Source organism: Peromyscus californicus, unplaced genomic scaffold (assembly GCF_007827085.1).
Source record: "Peromyscus californicus insignis strain IS unplaced genomic scaffold, ASM782708v3 Scaffold_3__1_contigs__length_106647218, whole genome shotgun sequence".
Taxonomy (NCBI): Eukaryota; Metazoa; Chordata; class Mammalia; order Rodentia; family Cricetidae; genus Peromyscus; species Peromyscus californicus.
In genome coordinates, this window is record NW_026294551.1 from 876417 (window position 1) to 898806 (window position 22390).

Below are 22390 nucleotides of genomic sequence, written 5' to 3' on the forward strand. Positions count from 1 at the left end.
TCATGTGTCTTCTCCTCTTCCGCCTTGGTTTAGATCCCCAACACTCATGTGAAAGTCAGGTATGGGGGGTGTGCCAGTAACCCCAGCGCTGGTGAGTTCCAGGTTCAGTGAGAGATCCTGTCTCAAGAAAAAATGTGGTGATAGAGGAAAACATCTGTTGTTGACCTCTGATCTCCCCATGCACACACATGGGCGAGTGTACAGTGTGCTCCCCCAAAACATATACCCCATGCATAATCCACCTTTTTTAAAAAAGTAATTCTTATTTATTTATTCATTGAATGTTTATGTGTGTTGGTATTTGGCCTGTGTGTACGTCTGTATAAGGGAGTCAGATCCACTAGACAGTTACAGACAGTAGGTGCTAGGAATTGAACCTGGGTACTTTGGAAGAGCAGCCAATGTTCTTAACCACTGAGCCATCTCTCCAGCCCCTTAATCTACCTTTCTTATTCGGACTCACAGAAACCCAGTATAATCTCATCTTAGCTGGTCAGTTCCCCACAGACTATTTTCAGGTAAGGTCATATGTACAGGTACTAAGTGTTAAGACTTGAACTTATTCTTTTGGTGGATACAATTGAGCCATAACAAAGATGTCATGGTTTCTTCTTCTTCTTCTTCTTCTTTTTTTTTTTTTTTTTTTTTTTTTTGTGCCATCCTGGTTGTTCTGTCTGGTTTTGAGAGGAACTGGGAGAAAAGGAAACATTTATGCTTTGTCATGACCCTGCCTGATCCATGGTCCTCAAGGTTGTATCACCAGTGCCCACTTCCACAGAGTAAAAGGTGATTATCAGAGGTGAAGGGAGACCTTACCTCAGAGAGATATGAAACCTTTGGTGGTGCTCCCTTGAGGTCCAAATGAACTAATCTCATCTTAAATGGTGCAGAACATGACATGTCGGTATTTTTTTTGTGAACTCCTATAACAAGATCTTTGTCTCGGACTTCTTCCTGGTGGAGAGAACTCAAGTTACAAACGGGAGCAGAGGGAGCCCTTCCCTTTCTTTTTCAGTTCTGATACCAGCCAATTTTGCTGAACTAAACAAGAGGAAACTCATTTTACTAATATGAAAATAAACCAAAAAGTTTATTTCCACATTCAAATATAGTATTTGTGAATTGCCCCCAAAATAGAAAACCATTTATTTCCTTGGGAGATTATTATGATTTATGGCAACAAAAAACTCTATAAGCAAGGCAGTGGCACACACCTGTAACACCTTTCCCACCCCACCCCACCTGAGGAAGGAGGATTGAAAGTTTAAGGCTTGCCTGGGCTATAAAGAAAGTTCAAGGCTAAAGAAAGTTCAAGGCTAGTCTCGGCAACTTAATGAGTCCCTGTCTCCATATTAATAAGTAAAACAAGCCTGGGGATATAGTTTAGTGGTACAGCACTTGTCTAGCATGCTAAGACCTTAGGTTCAATTCCTAGTACTGAAAACACAATTAAGGCAATGATAATGGGGGTGGTGGTGGGAGTGATGCTAGTTCCATGATACAGCGCTTGCTCACTATGCCAGAAGTCCTGGGATCCACACTCAGCACTGCAAATAATAATAATCTGAAAAGGGAGTAAGCTCTACATATATCGGAGCTAAATGTAATATGCATTAAAATTAATTTCTGGATGATACTGAAGCTGCCAGGAAATTAAAGAAACAGTTTTCTACCTTTTATAAAACCACAAAGGATTATTTAGGAAAGGAGCTACTGAGTCGTGCATCCAGTTCCATGATTTCACATGCTCGTCCTGTGAAAGGACTCAAAGTCCTAGCCTTAGGGACTATACTCCTCCCTCAACTCCAACCCTGACCCGCCCACTCGCAGGCAGGTAATACTTGTCCAAGAGGCTAGTCCGGCAGCTCAAAGCCCCTGACAGGATTCTCAATGCAGCTTTCAGAGGAAGAGGGTGGCGGCCGTGGGAGATAGGTCATCCTGGTCCAGCCCACCGTATGGCTGTGGGCTTGACTCACCCACGCTGTCGCCTCAGCACTGCTACTGGAGAACGCTGAACTCCGAAGGTGCCCTAGGGGAGCGGCGCCAAGGGCCGAGAAGACCCCGCCTCCCCTTGCTCGGCCTCCGATTGCTCACGTCTGGCCGCGAGTCGGCTGAGGGCCGAGCGTGTCGTTCCTGCGTCCCCACACCGAGCCCGCCTCGCGTTCGCTGTCGCTGCTATTGCCCCGGGTTTAGCGGCTCTCGTGTCCCTCCTGGGTCCGCGGCGGCCTGGCCCAATGACGCCTCAGCGGAGGGGACCACCTAGAGTTCCCGAGGGAAGTAGTGCAGCCCAGCGCCGGCGCGCGAACAGGTAGCGTGGACCGTAGGAGGCCGCGCGTAATAGCGGGCGGCGCCTGACTGGTGTAGTGTGGGTGTGACCATTCCGGGGGCGGAGTCTGACGGGGGTGGGGCGTGGCCATGACCGCGGTGTCTGGTGGTAGAGTGGGGCGTGGCCATCCCAGGGTTGGGGCGTGGTCATGACAAGACGTGGGGGAGGGGGGGTTCTGACCGGACATATAGATGTGACTGTGACTGGGTCAGCTCCTGGCAGAGGTATGGGATGGGACTTGCCCTATTGCGATGTGATTGGGCGTGACTTGGAGAGAGAGCGTGGAAGTAACGTAGGCGTGGTGTGTCTGGGGGCGTGGCTTGGGGTATTCTGCTGCAAACTTCCTATGGTGAGATGTCCAAGTGGCTGCCCACCAAGGAACTCTGCACAAAGGTCCTGCCCACAGGGAGCTTTTTCCTTGGAGTCGGTGTGCATTCAGTTACCTGAGCAGGTTTTTCTTACTAGGGGGCATTTCTGGGCCTTTATGACTCCTTTCTGCTGTGTATACATGACCCACCTCCCTGCTGGTTACCTCATCCCAGCCTTTCAAACCTCACCTGTCCAAAACTGGCCTTGTTGGTCTCTGTCAAACCCACACCTGAATCCAAAGGATGGCGCCTTTGGGGACAGGGACCTAGCTCTTGACAATTCTGCATATATTTCAAGACCTATGTCCCGTGAGACCTTTCCTGGACAGCAGAGCTCAGATATACACACAGCTATGTAGAGACACAGACACAGCTTCATCAAGACCACATAGACCAGGGTCATAGAGACATCTTAACTCATGCATCATTTCTGACATGCTTCTGTACTCTTTCTGGCCTCAGATTTATGATTTAAGTGGATTTGATTTGTGTAAGTTGGTTTAAGTACACATGTATTCTTGTAGGGACACATGCTTGGGGTGGGACAATCATATAGGGATGCATAAGTGTCATTAGAGACTCACATTCCATGGCAATCCTCCAAATAGAAACTCTGTGGGCTGGACAGGAAGTGCCTGTAGTCAACTCATGTTTTTTGTCCATTGAAGCACATGTTCAGCCCTGTTCCATCAGAGAAGACAGGGTCACATACTGCCTGGGAAGCTCCTCTGAGGGGTGGTGCGTGATGGGCATCCTGATAAGTTGGGTGGGTTGTGGATCGAGGTAGGCCCCTGTTTCCCATCAGCATGAGTACCTGCAATATCTCAAGATTGATGGGGGTCCATCCACCTTGATCAGAGGTCAATATAGGCACAGCCCAACGCTGGTGGCATCCAGTGTGAACATCTTGTGGTTTTGACTGGCATGCTTAGTATGATAGCTGCATCCAGTGGTTATGTTTTCTATTCTCAGCACCAAGAAGGACTGGCTGCCTCAGGAGGCACAGAGGTCATGGCTAAGGACTGTGGTCTTTGGAGTTGGCCTTGCTCTGATCACATTCCTGTTCTGGAGTAGTCTGAGGATGGACGATGATGTTGCTGAAGTCTTGGCCCATCGTGGTGAGGTCCTGGAAGGCAGGTTCATTGAGGTTCCCTGCTCTGAGGACTATGATGGTCACCGGAGATTTGAAGGTATGTGCCACAGGCTTCTCAAGAAAGAGTAACTGGTAGGAAAAAAACAAAACAAAATACACGCACGCACGCGCAAAAACTGTTGGGTGGTGGTGGAGCACCCCTTGAATCCCAGCACTCGGGAGGCAGAGGCAGGCAGATCTCTGTGAGTTCAAGGCCAGCTTAGTCTACAAAGCCAGTTTCAGGATAGCCAGGGCTGTGACACAGAGAAACCCTGTCTTGAAAAATCAAATAAACAAGCAAAAAAAGAGTGAATGGTAGGAGGCTGGAGAGATGGCTCAGCATTTAAGAAAACTTGTTGCTTTTCCAGAGGACCTGAGTTCAGTTCCTAGCACCCTTGACAGGCAGCTCACAACTACCTGTAACTCCACCCTCAGGAGATCCAACTCCTCCTTCTTCTACAGGCACCTGCAATCACATGCACATACCTACACACAGATACACACAACGTGACAGAAATGAAATTCAACATTGCTTTTTGCTATAACTGGAATGAGTTGAAAATGGTATATTTGGGCAGAGACAAACTTTCCCATCTAGCTAGGCAAGCCCACACTGGTTTGGAGAGTAAAGATGTTTCAGGGTCAGTCTCCAATGCCACTCCAATGTAGACAGCATCTTAGCAAGCTTCTGTGTCTAGAGGCTGCATGCAGCGAAGTAACAGGGTTAGGAAGGTGAGAAAGGGTCAGCAAGATGGCTTGGCAGATAAAAATATATAATAACAAGCCAGATGACCTGAGTTCAATATCCTGAACCCATGTGGTAGAAGAGAAGCAGCTCCCATAAGTAGTTGAGTAAGTAGAACCAACTCTGATCTCTACACACATGTCATGTGTCCACACACATAAAATAATGAATGTAAAAGAAAGTTCTAGCCGGGCGGTGGTGGCGCACGCCTTTAATCCCAGCACTCGGGAGGCAGAGGCAGGCGGATCTCTGTGAGTTCGAGGCCAGCCTGGTCTACAGCGCGAGATCCAGGAAAGGCGCAAAGCTACACAGAGAAACCCTGTCTCGAAAAACCAAAAAAAAAAAAAAAAAAAAAAAAAGAAAGTTCTAGGAAGATGAGGTTGATAAGTGAGAAACCAAAAAGGTGATGATAAGGAATGCCCAGAAAATGTGATGAGAAGAATGTTATCCCAGGTCACAGCTCTGCAGCTCCACTGATGGCACTGGTTGAGGCAGGAAGGAACAGCCAGGTTGGAGCCCTGGGGAAATAGAAGAGGAGCGTCAGCACCCTGGAGAGCATGCACCTCTGGGCTGGGTGGATGGGGTGGGGTGCAGGCCTCCTTGGGCTGCTGTTTTCCTGAACATTCCGTACCACCCAGATACATTCTATTTCTGAAATGTAGCATTTGGGCATTGTAGGCGGGACTTTTCTTTCTTATCTGCCAGTTTCCAAATAACCAACACAGAGACTCAATATTAAATATAAATGCTAGGTCGATTAGGCTTGTTACTAACTAACTCTTATAAGTTAAATTAATCCATTTCTATTAATCTATGTGTTGCCACATGGCTCATGGCTTTACCTGTCCTCCAGCATGTCTTGCTCCTTCTGCCTCTCCTGGTGACTCCCCTGACTCCGTCCTTCTTCTTCCTAGTGTCCTTAGTCTGGTTTTCCCTCCTAATCTTATCCTGCCCAGCTATTGACCAGTCAGCTTCTTTATTAAACCAATCACAGTATAATTTACACAGTATACAGAGGATTATTCCACAGTAGGGCCTGGCTCTAAATAAACCAAAAGGATGGTGTATTGTTTTTCGTTTTTGTTTTTGTTTTTAATGCTTTGCTTTTTGGGGGACTGCCACCCAGCTCCAAATAAATACATGGAGACTTATTCTTACTTTTGAATGCCTGGCCTTGGCTTGGCTTATTTCTAACCATTTTTCTTTCTTTCTTTTTTTTAAAAAATAATTTATTTATTTGTATTTTATGTGCATTGGTGTTTTGCCTGAATGTATGTCTGTGTGAGGGTGTGGGATCCCCTGAAACTGGAGTTAGACAGTTGTGAGCTGCCATGTGGGTGCTGGGAATTGAACCTGGGTCCTCTGGAAGAGCAGTCATTGCTCTTAACCACTGAGCCATCTCTCTAGCCCCCTAACCATTTTTCTTAACAATTAATGTTTCTCTTCTTCTGCATTTTGCCTCTGGGCTTTCACCTTTCTCTATTTTATATACCTTGCTTTCCTTCTTACTCCGTGGCTGACCGTGTGCTGGGTGACTGGCCCCTGGTTTCCTCCTCAACTCCTCTCTCTCTCTCTCTCTCTCTCTCTCTCTCTCTCTCTCTCTTCTCTCTCTCTCTCTCTCTCCTCTTCCTTTCTTTTCTTTTCTCCTTTTTTTTTGTTTTTTTTTTTTTTGTTTTTTTTTAGAGACAGGGTTTCTCTGTGTAGCTTTGGAGCCTGTCCTGCATCTCGCTCTGTAGATCAGGCTGACCTCGAACTCACAGAGATCTGCCTGATGCTGCCTCCCGAGTGCTGGGATTAAAGGTGTGCACAACTGCCGCCCAGCCTTCCCTTCATTCTTTATTTATTCTCTCTGCCTGCCAGCCCTGCCTATCCCTATCCTGGCTAGCTGTTGGCCATTCAGCTCTTTATTAGACTAATCAGGTGTTTTAGGCAGGCAAACTAACAGTTTTATAGAATTAAACAAATGCAATGTAAAAGAATGCAACACATCTTTGCATCATTAAACAAATATTCCACAGCATAAACAAATAAAACATATCTTAAACTAATATTCTACAACAGGATGGTTTACTTTTTATTCAAAATAATGTTTTGGACTCCAGTGAAGAAAAGAATCTATGTTCTTCCACAAAGGGGCACTGTTGTCATGCACAAGACACAGCACTTAGCCACATGGGAGATGGCAGGGGAGCACTTTGTGGACTGGGTGGCCAAGGACAAAGGTTCATCATTATTTTCTCCTTCAGCAGTCAGTAAAATAAACATGTTTCTGTTGTGTTGGATGATCTGTCCTAGGACATTTTCCTTCAAACATCTTAATTTATAACACTAACACACACACACACACACACACACACACACACACACACACACACACACACAAACTATAAATAGCAGTTTCCCAGCCAGAGTTTGCATATCTTGCAGGTAGATTCCCCAGAGTCTACAGTCCCATTTCATCAGTAAGAGTGTTACACAGCTCACTTGGGGCAAGGGAACTGACCACCCTTTGCTGCCAGAATACAGGAACTGGTTGTTTGCTGAGCTTGCCTCTGATGCTCTACTCCATCCTGGTCATCTCTCCCACAACCCTGAACCCCATCACATTCACCTTCACCCCATCTAAGCTGCTTCTGACTTCCTTCCTCTCAGTGTCTGCATGACACCAAGGTGGAAGGAGATACAGAGATGAGTATGGCAGGCAGGTGCTGTGGTCCTGGAGAGGGATAGTGACCAGAATAACAGGTTCAGCTTGGGGTGTGCCAGAACTTTCCAATGAGTATTTAAGAGTGTTCAAACCAGCAAGCAAGATAAGGAATGTTGCCGGGCGGTGGTGGCGCACGCCTTTAATCCCAGCACTCGGGAGGCAGAGCCAGGCGGATCTCTGTGAGTTCGAGGCCAGCCTGGGCTACCAAGTGAGTTCCAGGAAAGGCGCAAAGCTACACAGAGAAACCCTGTCTCGAAAAACCAAAAAAAAAAAAAAAAAGATAAGGAATGTTGCCAAACTGTTAATGTGCTAGCATAGGCCTGTAATCTCAGAACTAGGAGACTGAGGCATGAAGTTCTTAAATTTTGAGGCAGCCTCAACTACATAGTGAGACCATATGTCCAACAAACAAGACAAAGCAAAACCAAAATGTCAATGCAATGTCTGGAGGCTTCCTTGTTTTCCCAGGGCTTGGGAACAGTGATTGGTGTTAGAATCAGCCTATCCAGTGTAGGTATGTGAGAAACCCGGGACACCTGGGGAGGAGGGGGTGTGAGCTCTGAGGTTGTGCACAGGGCACAGTTCTGGTGAAAAGTTACCATTGTTTATCTGAAGTTGACTTTTAACTAGGTGTACTAGCCAAAGTGGCCCCCTAGTCATGGTGGAGGGCCTTGCCAGCTCAACCATGATCTTGGGGCGGTAGCTTTGGTAGTCAGCATTTCCCGTTGACTCTCACCCTCCAGGCTGTACTCCCAGGAAGTGTGGCAGAGGTGTCACTGACATGGTGATTACCAGGGAGGAGGCGGAGCAGATTCGCAGGTACTCATGCATCTCTGTACTTTGCCTAGGGCGTCCATGGGTATAGCAGTGAATGGGGAGTGGGCCAGGGCAGCCACAGAGTCGAGAGAACTCTTACAGTCCTGTGGATCACCCCAAGGCTTTTGGGGTGAGAGGGCAGGCTTCCTGTTTCCTGCTTCATTTGAGGAAATGCTGTGACCTTAGCAATGTTTTTGCTGATTGAGTAGTCTAGAGCCCAGCCTCCCCTCCAGGAAGCTTACTATGCTATGGAAACAAGGCCTCCAGCCTCTGCTGACAACCACTAGATAATATTTCACCTCTCTGTGGTTCATGAATGCTAGCTCAGAAGCAGCTGGTGCTGGAGTTTTCTTTGTGAGGATTTTAAAAACCAGATCTTAAAAAGAAGGATTTAGTTTTCTGACTAGCTGTTCAGACTCAACATGTGGCCCTTCATTTGGCCCTTGAGTCCCATTCTCCTCCATCCTCATGCTGGTCCTGCTACAGTGCCCAGCAGGGAGTCTGTTCTCTGTCTCCTTCTCCCCACCCTCATCCTATATCTCTGCCATACCTGAGTATTATTAATGCTTTACTGAGGGGTGAGTGTTCCCGTCAAAGCTCTTCAGTAAGGTAGTCCTCTTACTGGAATGGTTCTTTTACAGTCTGAGCTGTGATTACCAAAATCTCCATCAACCTGGGAACTGTCAGGTCACAGACAAATGAAGAGGCACCTTTGCTATGGTCAGAAATTAGGCCAGTGGTTTCCAAGCAGGCCACGTGTCAGTAGCAAGAGGATGATGTATCCTCAGCTTTGAAAGTTACAGTTTTGAGTTTCCATCATAAATGTTAAACTAGCAGAATCTATAAACAAGGTACTATTATACTGATTGATGTTTTTGCCTATATACTTTATGGATAATGCTGTCAACCAAATTCTGACTTAAAGGTGTTTTCTCACCCACAGAATAGCAGAGAAGGGACTCTCTCTAGGCGGATCAGATGGAGGGGTGAGTTGACATGGTTCCTGTTCCCATTTTCTTGATACATTTTAAGTTTGCTCTCCTTGGAAGGGAAGGAGAAAGTGTTGGACACACAGGGTCCCCTCTGTTCCCCACCACAGGCATGGGCTGATATGTCCATGGTGTTTCTCAGACAGTGGCTGGTGTTCCTTCTGCCTACTGAGCATAAAATAAATCCCTCTTGGGAAGATTGTGTGTTAAGTCACACATGGCCACCTCTTCAGGCTGTCATAGGCTGCCTGTCTTCAGCTCACCCTGGCACTTTAGACACTCTGCATAGGGACAGGGAGGGTTGGGGAGGGGTGGGAGAAAGGGAGAGGGAACTGACAAAGGAGTCAGAAGCCTGGTAGCCAGGTGGCTGCTGGGAAAGGCAAAGGCCCTTAAGATCCTTAGATGGATCTCACTGCAAGAGTCCAGCAGAGGCCTGTCATCCTTTGCACAAGGGTAGATCATACAAGGAATAGGATGGTGTGTCTATGTGGAACCTATGTTATAATTTGGAAATGGGATTTTTGTAGTTGTAATTGAGGGAAAGTCCTTATCAGGAGCCCCAAGTTCAAGCACAGGTGTCTGTCTAAGAGAGAGCCAAAGGAAAACTTAAAGAGAGGAGAAAGCCTATGTGTGGATGGATGGAGGTAGAAAGTGGGGTGATATGGCTACAAACCAAAGAAAGCCAGGGGCCACAGATGCTGGAGGACAAGGAAGGACCATGCCTGAGAGCTTAGGCCACAAACCAGGGAGTGCCCCCGAGCCACCTTGATTCTAGACTTCTGGCCTCAGAGGTGGGAGAATGAACTTGTACAGCTGGAAGTCCTCGTTCTGTGTTAGTGCAGCCACAGGAATAAACTGGGCTAGCCACACCTCTGCAAATGGACAGGTGAACGGTGGCCACTGGGACTTTGGTATTGTGTGGATTCTCACTTGATTTCTACTTAGTGTGAGGAAATATCTGAGCATGGGTTTCTCTCTCTGTGTATTTTGGCAATTGCTTTGCATTGTAGTCTGTGGTCGGCGTAAATCAAGTCTGCAGAGCTAATGTCTTTGGGAAAGTTGACTTTCAGACTCTGCTCTAATTTCGAAGTATTTCTGTAATTGTCCTACTTCACCCATGACTCTCTCTTTAGAGTTCTGAAAATGGAATTCCTTTTATGTTGTTCAGTTTCGCTCAGGGAGATATTTGCTAAAAGGTCAGTGAGTGACCTTTCTCTTACTCCTTCTTCAGCATTTCCTTGAAAGTCACCATAAGTAGGCTTGATACCTTTAAGTTCAGTAAACATTGAGTAAGCCCATGTTGTGTTCACACCTTAGCTAAGTAACCGTGAGAATAAGGAAAGGGGCCTGGTGTCTGTTACTACTGGCTATGCATGGGGAAAAATGGTCCATGTTGGTGACTGCTTTCCTCTTGGGATGCAGGGAAAGACTCAGAGGTGGGAGGTGAGGATCAGAAAACATTTCTTAAATGTTACCGATGTGTAGTTCCATATAAACTGTTTAACTGGGAGCCCCAAGAACATGCCCACATGCATCTGTGGCCAGCATACACAGAAAAACCCAAAGCCATCACAGGGCTAGACCAGCAGGTTTGGCACATCCATTCAGTGGGATAGCCTTGCGTGCTTAGCTGGGATAAACAATGTGAGTTATGCTAAAGGAAAGAGCATATCACAGGATCTATCTGCCATTCCTCTACCTCAACAGGACACAGCTAGCTTCCTAAGAAAGTAGATCTTCAGGTGTCCAGGATGGGCTGGCAGAGAGCAGAGAGGGATCACAAAAGGGTGTAGTTGGTGTACATGCAGAAGTGTACACTTATGCAGAAACTAGTCACACTGCACACTTCACACAGACAGAATTGTGTGGTAATTTTTACCTTGACAGACTTAGTGGAGGGAAGGAAAGCGGGAGTCAATAGGGTGGACTGTAACTCACCATAATTCCCAGATGTGTCTAGGGACTGTTTCTGAAAGTGTTAGGGCAAAAAGTTTGGTTTCCTTTTTTGGACAGCAGAAAGAGACACCTCTGTCCAGGCAGACAGTGCACAAGGCAGGGCTTTAAGATGCCAGAAGTAGAGTGTTTATACAATGGATTGTGGTAACTGGGGCTCAACTTTGGCTGTGAAAGCAACCATCACTTGTTTTACACACATATGTCTTTTTCAGGCATCTATCCTGGACTTGCACTCTGGGGCCCTGTCTGTTGGGAAGCATTTTGTGAACCTGTACAGGTGAGAGGCTGGAGGAAGTGGAAGAGGCAGAATGCAGGTGGGCGCCCAGCAGCTGCATGGATGTTCTTCAAGGGCTAGAGAGAGATCTAAGAGAGTTCTCATCCTCATTGTCATTGTTCTGTCAACTGTTGATGTCCCTTCCTCCCTCGGTCTTCCTCTCTCCTTCTCCATCCTTCTTACTTTCTGACCCTTCCCTTCTCTGTAACATAGTCATTATTGTAGAGATGGAATAACTCTCATGATATGACAGCTCTACTTTTAGAGACTTGCTGGTTAGCTTGAGGAAAGACTGATTAAAGGAAACAAGGAAGCTGGGTGTGGTGGTTTATACCTGTCATCTGAAGCAGGAGGATTATCCCAAGTTGAAGATCAGCCTGAGCTACAGAGTGAGACCCTGTTTTTTTTTTTTTTTTTTTTAAGGCAAGGAAAAGATTAGTAGCATGCTGTATCTGCTAATGTTATTCATTATTTCACAGATACTTTGGGGATAAAGTACAAAATATCTTCTCTGAGGAGGACTTCCAGTTATATAGGTAAGGAAGATAAAGATTGGCTTTCTGATGTCCTGTTATATCAGTCCAGGGTAATGGCTCCTGTATGAGGGATTGAGACCTGTGAATGTAGACGAAGCTCAGCTTGTCTCTGGGTAGACGGGCAGCTCCCCTAATACTTTCTAAGCCCTCTTGGTCCCATAGCAGACATATCCTGCTACTGGTCACAGCCCAGCACCTGTCACATGATTCTTGCTCAGTCCTCTCCCAGAGGCATCTTGCCTATCTGGGAAATTTTTTTAAATTAAAGCTTCTATTTAAAGGTTATTAAGATGTGTATTACAGGGGGCTGGAGAGATGGCTTAGCCGTTAAGAGAACTGGTTGCTCTTCCAGAGAACTCTGTAGATGGACTTTTCTTTCCTTCCTGCCAGTTTCCAAATAACTGACATGGAGACTTAATATTAATTATAATGCTTGGCCAGTAGCTCAGGCTTATTACTAACTAGCTCTTACAACTTAAATTAACCTATTTCTATTAATCTACATACTGCCACGTGGCACGTGGCTTTACCTGTCCTCTAGCATGTCTTGCTCCCTCTGTGTCTCCTCTGACTCCACCCTTGTTCTTCCCAGAATTCTCCTAGTCTGGCTCTCCTGCCCAATCTCTCCTGCCTCAGCTATAGGCCAGTTAACTCTTTATTAACCAATGAGAGTAATACATATTTACAGTGCACAAAGATTGTTCCACAGCAGAACCCAGGTTCAATTCTCAGACCCCACAAGGCAGCTCATGACTGTCTGTAACTCCAGTTCCAGAGAATCTGATACCCTCACACAGACATGCATGCAGGCAAGACACAGGTGCATATGAAATAAAAATAAATAAAGTTATTAAAAAAGAATAAGTACCATAGCATAGGAAATAGTCCAGGGAGATGATATACACTATTTAGTTAGTCTCATTACTAATGTTGCCTAACGGCAGTATGACATCACTCACCAGAAGGAGCACTAGTACAGCACTCTGGTCTTGTTCAGAATTTCAGGCTTTACCTGTAACCATGTGTGAGCATGTGTGTGTTGGATTTTATCACCTTCTAGATTGTGTTGAACCAGCCAAGACACTGAACATGGCATCAGAGCACCAAGTTCCTGCTGCCCTTTGTAGCCTTGTGCCTACCCATCTCTGATGATCAGAAATCATCTCATCAGCCATGTTGCCTGGAAGCATAGCTGATACTGTACCCTTGTTATGTTCCCAGGGAAACAGCTGCTGAACAAAGCCTATGTTCTGGTCCAGAGAGCAGGTGAAGGGCTTGACTAACTCTGCATACCTGGCAGTGGAAACAGCAAGTCATCACTTAATTAGGAGCTTTGCAGCAACTTTTGAGGGTCCCACCTTGCATGTAGCTCCACTCTGTGGTACTCTCAAGACATGGGACCTAGCCCATAACTGTCCCCAGCTGACCAGTTGTGCTCCTAGCCCTCACTAGTTTATGTTTATTCCTAGTATGTACACACTGGCTTAAATAGAAAGGGTCTGTGATATTTTAACATTGTAAGTTCCACAAATTTATAAGACTAAAAAAAATGCTGGGTGGTGGTGGCCCATGCCTTTAATCCCAGCACTCAGGAGGCAGTAACAGACAAATCTCTGAGTTCAAGGCCAGCCTGGTCTACAGAGCAAGTTCCAGGATGGCCAGGGCTGCACAGTGAAACCTTGTCTCAAAAAACCAAAACCAAATCAAACCAAACTAAAACAACAACAAAACCAATCCTTCCAAAAAACAAAACACAAACCAAAAGATATCTAATGCGACAGGAAAACAAAATTGAGCTATATGTTCTTCTTGAGCATCATGGACACAGACCTCCTTGAACTACAGAGAGCAGAGAGTACCTTCCACAAGGTCTTCCCTCCACACATGGAATCTAGACAAATGTGGACTCCTGGACAACCGGGACTCAGCACAGTGGAACACGAAACTTGTGTTTCTGGGTGACAATCAAGGTGATTATCCCAACAGCAGGCATGAAGATCATTGCAGCCACAGGAATGCTCCTTACAGATGTTGCTACCTGCAGATGGTATAGAAGGAAATTAAAGGTGGAAAACACTAAATACTTACTGTATCCAAAGATCTGCTATTTTCTGTTCGGTTTAGGAGTTAAGTGGAGATTTACAATTAGGAGGAAAAGTGAAAAGAATATTCCCATCAGTTTCGCTCTAAAAAACATTTAAAATAATTAAAATTTCCAAAAATATCAGACTGATCCATTGTGTCCTCTTCAGGGATGTGCGGCAGAAGGTCCAGCTCACCATTGCTGAAGCCTTTGGCATCAGCTCATCCTCGTTGTACCTGACAAAGCCCACATTCTTCTCCCGAATAAATAGCACAGAAGCCCAGACAGCTCATGATGAGTATTGGCATGCCCATGTGGACAAGGTAAGCATTTGGTAAGTGGGTTCTTTCTCTTGTCTGTGACTAGAATTCTAGGCATCTGCTCTGCAACGTCTCTCTGCACTATTTTAGACTTCTTTTCCTGGGGTTCCAGGGTGCACTCTAAGTTAGTTGATGCACTTGAGGAAATAGAATTAGTTTTTGTGGGTGTTGAGGGCTGGAATAAAAGGTTTGGTGGCTGCTGGGGAGCACCATGGGCCTTGTGGTGTCCTTTGTTCTATACTTGTTCCCAGATTCATGTATAGCCTTTCTGATTGGGCTGCGTAAGCCCAGGGTCCCTTTTGTTACTTCTCTGGCCCAGGTCTCTGCATCCTCACAGGATGTCCTCCTTCCATCACAGTGTTTTTCCTTTGTCTCCTCCCTAAGACCTTGTCACTAGCAGCAGCAGGGAAGCCCTGGGGGTTCACTTGTGTCCTTGACCTCTGTCACAGAAGAGAATTCAGGATGAGTAAGAGGGAAGCAAAGTTAGAAAGTTTATTGATGAAGTCTGAAGACAAGATGCACTTGAGGAGAGTTGGTGTCAGGAGCCTCAGCAGTCACTGTGAATGTGATGTGGGAGCTTTGAAGCCGCTCGATCTGCAGCCATGTTTGGACATTAGGAAAGTTTATACTGGCATACTTTTCCTTTCTTCTTTTCTTTTCTTTTTTCTTTCTTTCTTTTTATTTTTTTCAAAACGGGGTTTTTCTGTGTAGCCGTGGCTATCCTGGAACTCACTCTGTAGATCAGGCTGGCCTCAAACTCAAAGATCTACCTATCTCTGCCTCTCGAGTACTGGAATTAAAGGCATGTGCCACAGCTGCCTGGCTTCTTATCCACAGAATTTTGTCCTTGAAGAAGAGTCCATTTTAGGTATACTGGACAGACTTGCTGCTAGAGAAGGCAGTTCTTCTACTAGAAATAAAATGTTCATGTGGGGATGTGACCCAGTTGATAGAGTACTTGCCTAGCAAGAATGAGGGCCTGGATTCAATCCCCAGCATCGTGTAGACTAGAAAGGATGATGCATGCCTGTGACCCTAGCGCCTAGGAGGTGGAAAAGCAGAGTACCAGGAGTTCAAGATTACTTTCAGCTACACAGAGAGTTTGAGTCCAGTCTGGGCTACATGATACTGTCTCAAAACAACACAAAGACAACCAACACCATTCACTGAAGGGCTCCTTATTACTATGTAGATCACATGTAGGCAGGTCTTATAGGGCATACCTCATTAGCCATTTTAATAATCGTAATTTGTGATGTTTCTCAGAAAGTTGGTACCATTATTTTGAAGGTGGTCTGGTTAGTAATATAAAAATTCCTGGGGTGTCAGTCTGTGAGAAATGGAAATCAGAGCAAAAGAGAATGAGGAGCCCTCTTACTTCTTATCTCCTCTCTGTTTCCTAACTTGTTATCTGCCTTGGTTAGTTCAGCCCTGCTGAGATTTCTCAGCCCCTGTAGGCCAGTTATCCCCAGTCACTGACATTAACCTTCTCTATGAAGGTCTCTTCCCTCTGTACTGTGAACAGCTGGTGAGGACTCCTGTCCAGCACACCGTTCTCCTAACAGTGCCAAGTGGCTGCCAAGATACTATGAGAAAGTGGAATGCCATCCCTTCCATGCCACAATCTGCCCCCACCTTTTCCTTTGAGTGTGGTAACTGGTAACTATGTGGTTTAGGAGGGTCCTTTGCAGTATGTGAGGGTAGGTTGAAGTTTTTAAGGAGTCAGAACAGGGCAGGGATCCTGTATCCTCTCATGCTTCCTGGTGCTGCTTGCTCTGCCTGGGTCTTTTGATGCTTGTTGTGGTTCATCTTTGCTTTTTCAAGACAGACTTCTCTCTGTGAAGCCCTGGCTGTCCGTGAACTTGCTCTGTAGAACAGGCTGGCCTTGAAATCACAATTCTCTGCTTCCAGAGTGCTGGGATCAAAGGCATGTGCCACCACCACCGGCTCATCTTTGCTTTCTTTAACTTGAGTTTCACTGCTGAAGCTACTGGAGTCAGTGTCCTGTTGGCTTACAGGGTTCATGTTCCCTTGGTATTAGCCTAGGAGGCTGATGCTGGATTGGGGAACACTCAGCTCGTGACATCAACCTAGATCCACCAACAGAGACTGATACCCACAGACAAGTCTTTCATCATGTTCTGTTGAGTTTCAGGAATATTTTTCCACGCCTCACTGGCCTGCTCACCTTTGAGGGCTTGCTGCTCACTCCTGGACATTTCTATCCCTGTTAGGAGATGACCATTGTTATGGTGACTGGTTGGGGCACAGAAGCAGCAGAGGAGAGCAGGGTTTGGACTTGCTCAGGAGGTGTTGGCCTTGTGCTCTTCCTTAGGCTCCTGTTCTCATAGTGCCGACAGGGCTGATCAATCACTTGATTCTGTCCTTAAACTCAGGATGCAGGAAGTGGGAAATTGAGGATGGCGTGGGAGGGTGGTGGTGGCTTAATGCTTGTAGCTGGTCCTTGGAGCCTCATTATTCTTATCTCTTAGCACAGACTTGCTAATTGAATGATTCATCAGACTGGAAAGTATTCTAATGTGATTGAAATTCTGTGCATGTCTTACATCACTGTCTTTGTGGCACATCTCATTAGTTACCTTTATTAACTAGATACTGATTTGTGAGTGTTCTCTCTGACATCACTTGGAAACAGCTCTGCATGTGGCAGGTGCTTGCCTGCAATACAGGGCACTGGAAACTCCTTGTAGCACCTGCCACATGCAGTATGTTCTGAGGATCCTCCAAGTAGCTACTCAGAAATGGCGGTGATACCTGGCTTCTGGTCTCTGAGGAAACTCTGAAGCTCTGTCACAGCGCCTTTGTATAGACCCAGCAGCAATGGTCAGAGCCCAGAGCTTTCCAAGACCCCATGCATTCTCCTCAAATCACGTCTATATGAGGAGGCTGCTGGTGTGCTTCTTGTAGGAGCTTGAACATAGTTCTTATTTCATGAACTATGGACTGAGGAGCCCCTTGAGTGAGTGTAGGTTTGCGGGCACCAGCATAGACATGACAAACTGAGGAGACTGCTGGCCCTGCAGTGAAGTCTGTCCTTTTAGAAGCTTAGCTGCCAAAATCATACCTTTCTCTCCTGGTGTGTTCTTCCAGCCTGGGGATGGTCCTGGCTACTGTGCCACTGTTTGCTTCTCTGTCGTCACCTGTAACCCCTCCAGTGACAGTTGCTGCTTTCCCACCTACAGTGTCTTGCCTTGCTCATCCGGTTCCTAAACTAACCATGACCAGCCTAAGAAAACGTGTACACATCTTTTACTAACCATGACCAGCCTAAGAAAACGTGTACCCATCTTTTTTTCCTTTTTTGTTTTGTTTCGTTTTGTTTTGAGACAGGGTTTCTTAGTATAGCAGCTCTGACTGTCGTGAAACTCAGCTTTGTAGACCAGGCTGGCCTCAAACTCACGGAGACTGGCCTGTGTAGCATGAATCTTAGATGGTCTTATTAATAAAGTCAAACCCAGGGCCAGGTATTGGGCTGAATGCTGGAAGATCAGAGAAGCAGAACAAGCCACAGCCACCTCACCTCGCCAATTCCTCAGCTGATCCTGTTTCCTCAGACTGGAAGCCTCTGAGTCCTCATCCAGAATGAATCTCAGCTGAACTGTTGCTCAAAAGCCGAAAAGCTTAACCAGCTCTAGTTCCTGGTCCTCACGCCTTAAATACCTTTCTGACATCACTTCCCGGGATTAAAGGCGTGAGTCACCATGCCTGGCTGTTTCCAGTGTGGCCTTGAACTCACAGAGATCCAGACGGATTTCTGCCTCTGGAATGCTAGGATTAAAGGCGTGAGTGCCACCATTTTCTAGCGTCTATATCTAGTGGCTGTTCTGTTCTCTGACCCCAGATAAGTTTATTAGGGTGCACAATATTTTGGGGAACACAATACCACCACAGGCCTGTATCTGCTTCCTGAGTGCTGGGATTAAAGGTGTGCACCTCCACCACCCAGCTTCTCTATTCTCTCTCTCTATTTTTTTTTTTTTTTTTTTTTTTTGAGACAGGGACTCATCGTGTATGCTTGGCTAGCCTGGAACTCATTATTTAGACCAGGCTGGTCTTGAACTCACAGAGATCTTCCTGTATCTGCCTCCCAAGTGCTGGAACTAAAGACATGCATCACCGTACCTGGCCAACTTTTTCTTATTTTCTAATTTGGTGCTTGGGATGGAATCCAGGACCTAAAGCATCCTAGGAAAGCTCTGGTTCAGTGAGAACATCCCAGCCTCTCAGTGATGTTTCTCTGTATGCATTTTGTGGGGTTTGTTGTTGTTTTTTATGTATATGAGTGTTTTGCTTGCATGTGTGTATATGTACCACATATATGCCTCATGCCCATAAAGGTCAGAAAAAGGCATTAGATCCCCTGGAACTGGAGTTACAGATGGTTATGAGCTTCCCTATGGGTTCTGGGAGCCAAACTTGGGTCCTCTGGGAGAGTAGCCAGCACTCTTAACAGCTGAGCCATCTCTCTAGCCCCTGTGTGCAGTTTTTTTAAATTGTTGTTTTTTAATTTTTTTATTTTTTTTGTGTGTGTGTTTGTGTTTGTGTAAATGTATGTTTCTTGTACGCATGAAAGATTGCAGGTGCCTGTGGAGGCTGGAAGAGAACTTAGATCCCCTCGGGCTATAGTTACTCGCAGTTGTAAGTGACTGATGTGCATGCTGCTGGAAACCAAACTCAGGTCTTCAGCAAGAGCAGCAAGCACACTTAACCACTGAGGTGTCTCTCAGCCACCTCTATGTACAGTTTTAAATGCTTTTGAAAGCTTTAAAATGGTTTTTCTGGTGCTTGGTCACTGCTCGGTGGTGCCGTGAGCATAGTTACTGCATCTGGAGAGTTTGGGGCCATTGTTTCTTTAAATAGGTTTTTCTTCACTAACCTTTCTCTTCTTTTCATGGGACTCGGTGACAGACTATCAGTACTTTAGGTACGTTCCCAAGGCTCCACTTCCCTAGTTCTCTGTCCTCCAGATGTACTCTACCCTCTGTCCAAGGCTTTTACGTACCTCCTTCTCCATCAGCTGAGATCCAATCCAATGTGGTTTTCAGATTGAAGAATTCTGTTTGCTTGTTTTGAGATTGTGTCTTTGGGTAGTCCAGCCTAGCCTTAAACTTCCTGTACACCTGAGACTGACATTGAATTCTCAGTGGTGCTTCCCCCACCTTTGGAGTGAAATCACAGGCTAGCACCAGCATGCCTGCCTTTCTTCAGTTTCTGTTTCTGCCTGGTAGATTGTGGTGACTGCAGTGATTAAGTTAAAGCCTTCCAAGATCCCTGTGGCCCATGACTAAATTCTACCTGTCTGTTTGGGAACTAAAGCAGCATCTGAAGCTTGTGTTTCCTAATTAGATGTTTGCTTTGGCCAGCTTGGTGCACAGTGGGTCCCAGGACAGTCAGAGCCACATACCGAGACACTGTACTGGGGGAAAGAAAACGCTTCAGTGAACCAGAACTAGGTGGATTTTTGGGTGGCTGCCACAGTGTTCTGCAGAGCGCCATGCCGCATAACTTCTAGCCAGTGTGCTTCATTTTAAGTTTGGTTATTTGAATAGTAATGTATCCTACAAGGTTCAAAAGTGAAAAGAATATAAGAAGACAGTTGCCCAAATTAACACAATGGCCATGGCCAGATTTTAGGATCTCTTCTCCAACTACCTTCTTTTTGTTGTTGTTTTGTCTTTTGTTTTTTTTTTGTTTTTTTTTTTTGTTTTTTGTTTGTTTTTTTTTTGTTTTTTTTTTGGTTTTTCGAGACAGGGTTTCTCTGTGTAGCTTTGCGCCTTTCCTGGAACTTGCTTTGGAGACCAGGCTGGCCTCGAACTCACAAAGATCCGCCTGGCTCTGCCTCCCAAGTGCTGGGATTAAAGGCGTGCGCCACCACCGCCCGGCTGTCTTTTGTTTTTTGAAACAGGGTTTCTCTGTGTAGTCTGGAACTTGCTTTGTAGACCAGGCTAACCTTGAACTCAGAGATTCACCTACCTTTGCTTCCCGAGGGCTGAGGTTAATGGCCTGTGCCACCACCACCTGACTCTCCAACTACTTTTATGCGAAAACAAATGCATATAATAGAGTGTTTTGTCATTTATAGAGAATCACATTTTTTCTAAGTTGTTCCCTTTTCTGTTAAGCAATTGATGGCAAATTTGATCTTGAAGCTAGTGGTCTCATCCACAGAAACCTGCGATCAGTCTGTAATGCTCTCTTTTTTAAAATGTAATTTAATTTATTATTACGGGCCTTGGTCTACCAGGGTGAATGTGCAGAATTCAGAAGACAACTTTGTAGAGTTGGTTCTTTCCTTCTACCTTTATACAAGTTCCAGGGATTGAACTCAAACTACCCACTGAGTCATTGTATGCTTTTTTTTTTTTTTTTTTTTTTTTTTTTTTGGTTTTTTGAGACAGAGTTTCTCTGTGTAGCCCTGGCTGTCCTAGAACTCATTCTGTAGCCCAGGCTGACCTTGAACTCACAGAGATCTGCCTGCCTCTGCCTCCTGAGTGCTGGGATTAAAGGTGTGCGCCACCGCAGCCTGGGCTTTTTGTTGTTTTTAATGAAACTAGATATTCAGATACTGAAATATCCTTTAAATAATATTTTAAAAATATTTATTATCATTATTGTGCATGCATGTGTGTGTGCATGTACATGGCATGCACATGAGGGCATATGTGTGGAGGTCAGAGGACAACTTTGTGAAGTTGATTTTCTTCTTCTACTTTCTCATGGGTTTGGGATTGAGCCCAAGCACAAGCGTTGCCCTTGAGCATCTTCACTCACTGAGCCGTCTCGCTGGCCCTGAAGTGTCTAATTACTGTGCTTTCCAGCACTCTTCTTACCAGCAGCAGTCACTTTTGGGTTAATACACAAATTTTAATCGGTTATATTTAACAGTAAAGAATACTCTACTTATGACTGTGTCACGTTTCATTCACAGTCACCAAACTGTGTCCCGTCTTTGGCTACCACAATTCATGCTACTGGAGCAGAAGGGCATGTGACTCCCTTTTTAGGTATCAGTCTCTTGGGTATATGTGGATGTACTAATGAATAAGGGATTGTTCTGAAATCTAGATTAGAAATTCTACTGACCTGTAGTGGTATTGTGTTCCCCCAAAATATTGTGCACTCTAATAAACTTATCTGGGGTCAGAGACAGAACAGCCACAATATTAAACATAGAGGATAGGCAGTGGTAGCACACGCCTTTAATCCTAGCATTCCAGAGGCAGAAATCTACCTGGATCTCTGTGAGGTCAAGGATACAGCCAAGCATGGTGACTCACGCCTTTAACCCTAGAAAGCAAGCCTTTAATCCCAGGGAGTGATGGTAGAAAGCAGAAAGGTGTATAAGGCGTGAAGACCAGAAACTAGAGGCATTTGGCAGGTTAAACTTTTAGGCTTTTGAGCAGCACAGTTTAGCTGAGAGGCATCCAGTCTGAGGAAACAGGATCAGCTGAGGAATTGGCAACGTGAGGTGGCTGTGGCTTGTTCTGCTTCTCTGATCTTCCAGCATTCACCCCAATACCTGGCACTGGGTTTGATCTTATTAATAGGACCATTTAAGATTCGTGCTACACTGACCCAAAGGAGGTTTTTTTGAGACAGGGTTTCTCTGTATAGTTTTGCTGCCTGCCCTGGATCTCACAGAGATCCTCCTGGCTCTGCCTCCTGAGTGCTGGGATTAAAGGCATGCACCATCACCGCCTGGCCCAAGGAGGTTTTAAAAACATTCCCCTATAAGCTTCTCTCGTTTTCTCTCTCTCTCTACCACCTTTCTTCCCTCCCTCTCTATTTCTCAGACAGACTCTCACTCTGTAGTCTAGGCTGGCCTCAAACTCACTGTGTAGCCCAGGCTGTCCTTGAACTCACAATGATCCTTTACCTATGTGCTGGGGTTACAAAGTTTTAATATTACTAAATTTTTCCTTTTATATTCTAGCTGTCCATACATTTGGAATTATGAGAAATAAATGTCATGTCTAATGATGGCAAAGGTCTATCACTTTTCCATATAAAGAGTCAATTGCTCTGAGGCCATTTTTAAAGTTACCTGTGGTTTTCCCACCAATCTGGGGGTACCACTCAATACAATTACCAGTTACCCATTGATAGACTCCAGACCC

The 22390-nt window shown here is 45.6% G+C and overlaps 2 protein-coding genes across 8 annotated transcripts in view; one reads left to right on the forward strand and one right to left on the reverse strand.

The window, feature by feature from the left end:
- The window catches only part of Hexd (hexosaminidase D), a 34344-nt gene extending 32251 nt beyond the window's left edge, over nucleotides 1–2093 (reverse strand). For 5 of the 6 annotated variants that reach the window (XM_052758413.1, XM_052758412.1, XM_052758411.1 and 2 more), the window contains exons 1-2: nucleotides 1977–2084; nucleotides 817–954 (exon numbers count right to left, since the gene is read on the reverse strand). In XM_052758413.1, coding sequence (XP_052614373.1) covers nucleotides 817–900 — 84 coding nt within the window. In that variant the 5' untranslated portion in view covers nucleotides 901–954; nucleotides 1977–2084. Of the gene's footprint in view, nucleotides 1–816; nucleotides 955–1976 lie in introns of all 6 variants that reach the window. The other variant, XM_052758409.1, reaches the window with a different exon arrangement.
- Nucleotides 2094–2199: 106 nt separating this feature from the next.
- The window catches only part of Ogfod3 (2-oxoglutarate and iron dependent oxygenase domain containing 3), a 37468-nt gene continuing 17277 nt past the window's right edge, over nucleotides 2200–22390 (forward strand). For both annotated transcript variants that reach the window (XM_052758415.1, XM_052758416.1), the window contains exons 1-7: nucleotides 2200–2308; nucleotides 3667–3884; nucleotides 8022–8097; nucleotides 9038–9080; nucleotides 11252–11316; nucleotides 11793–11849; nucleotides 14102–14255. In XM_052758415.1, coding sequence (XP_052614375.1) covers nucleotides 2235–2308; nucleotides 3667–3884; nucleotides 8022–8097; nucleotides 9038–9080; nucleotides 11252–11316; nucleotides 11793–11849; nucleotides 14102–14255 — 687 coding nt within the window. In that variant the 5' untranslated portion in view covers nucleotides 2200–2234. The remainder of the gene's footprint in view (nucleotides 2309–3666; nucleotides 3885–8021; nucleotides 8098–9037; nucleotides 9081–11251; nucleotides 11317–11792; nucleotides 11850–14101; nucleotides 14256–22390) is intronic.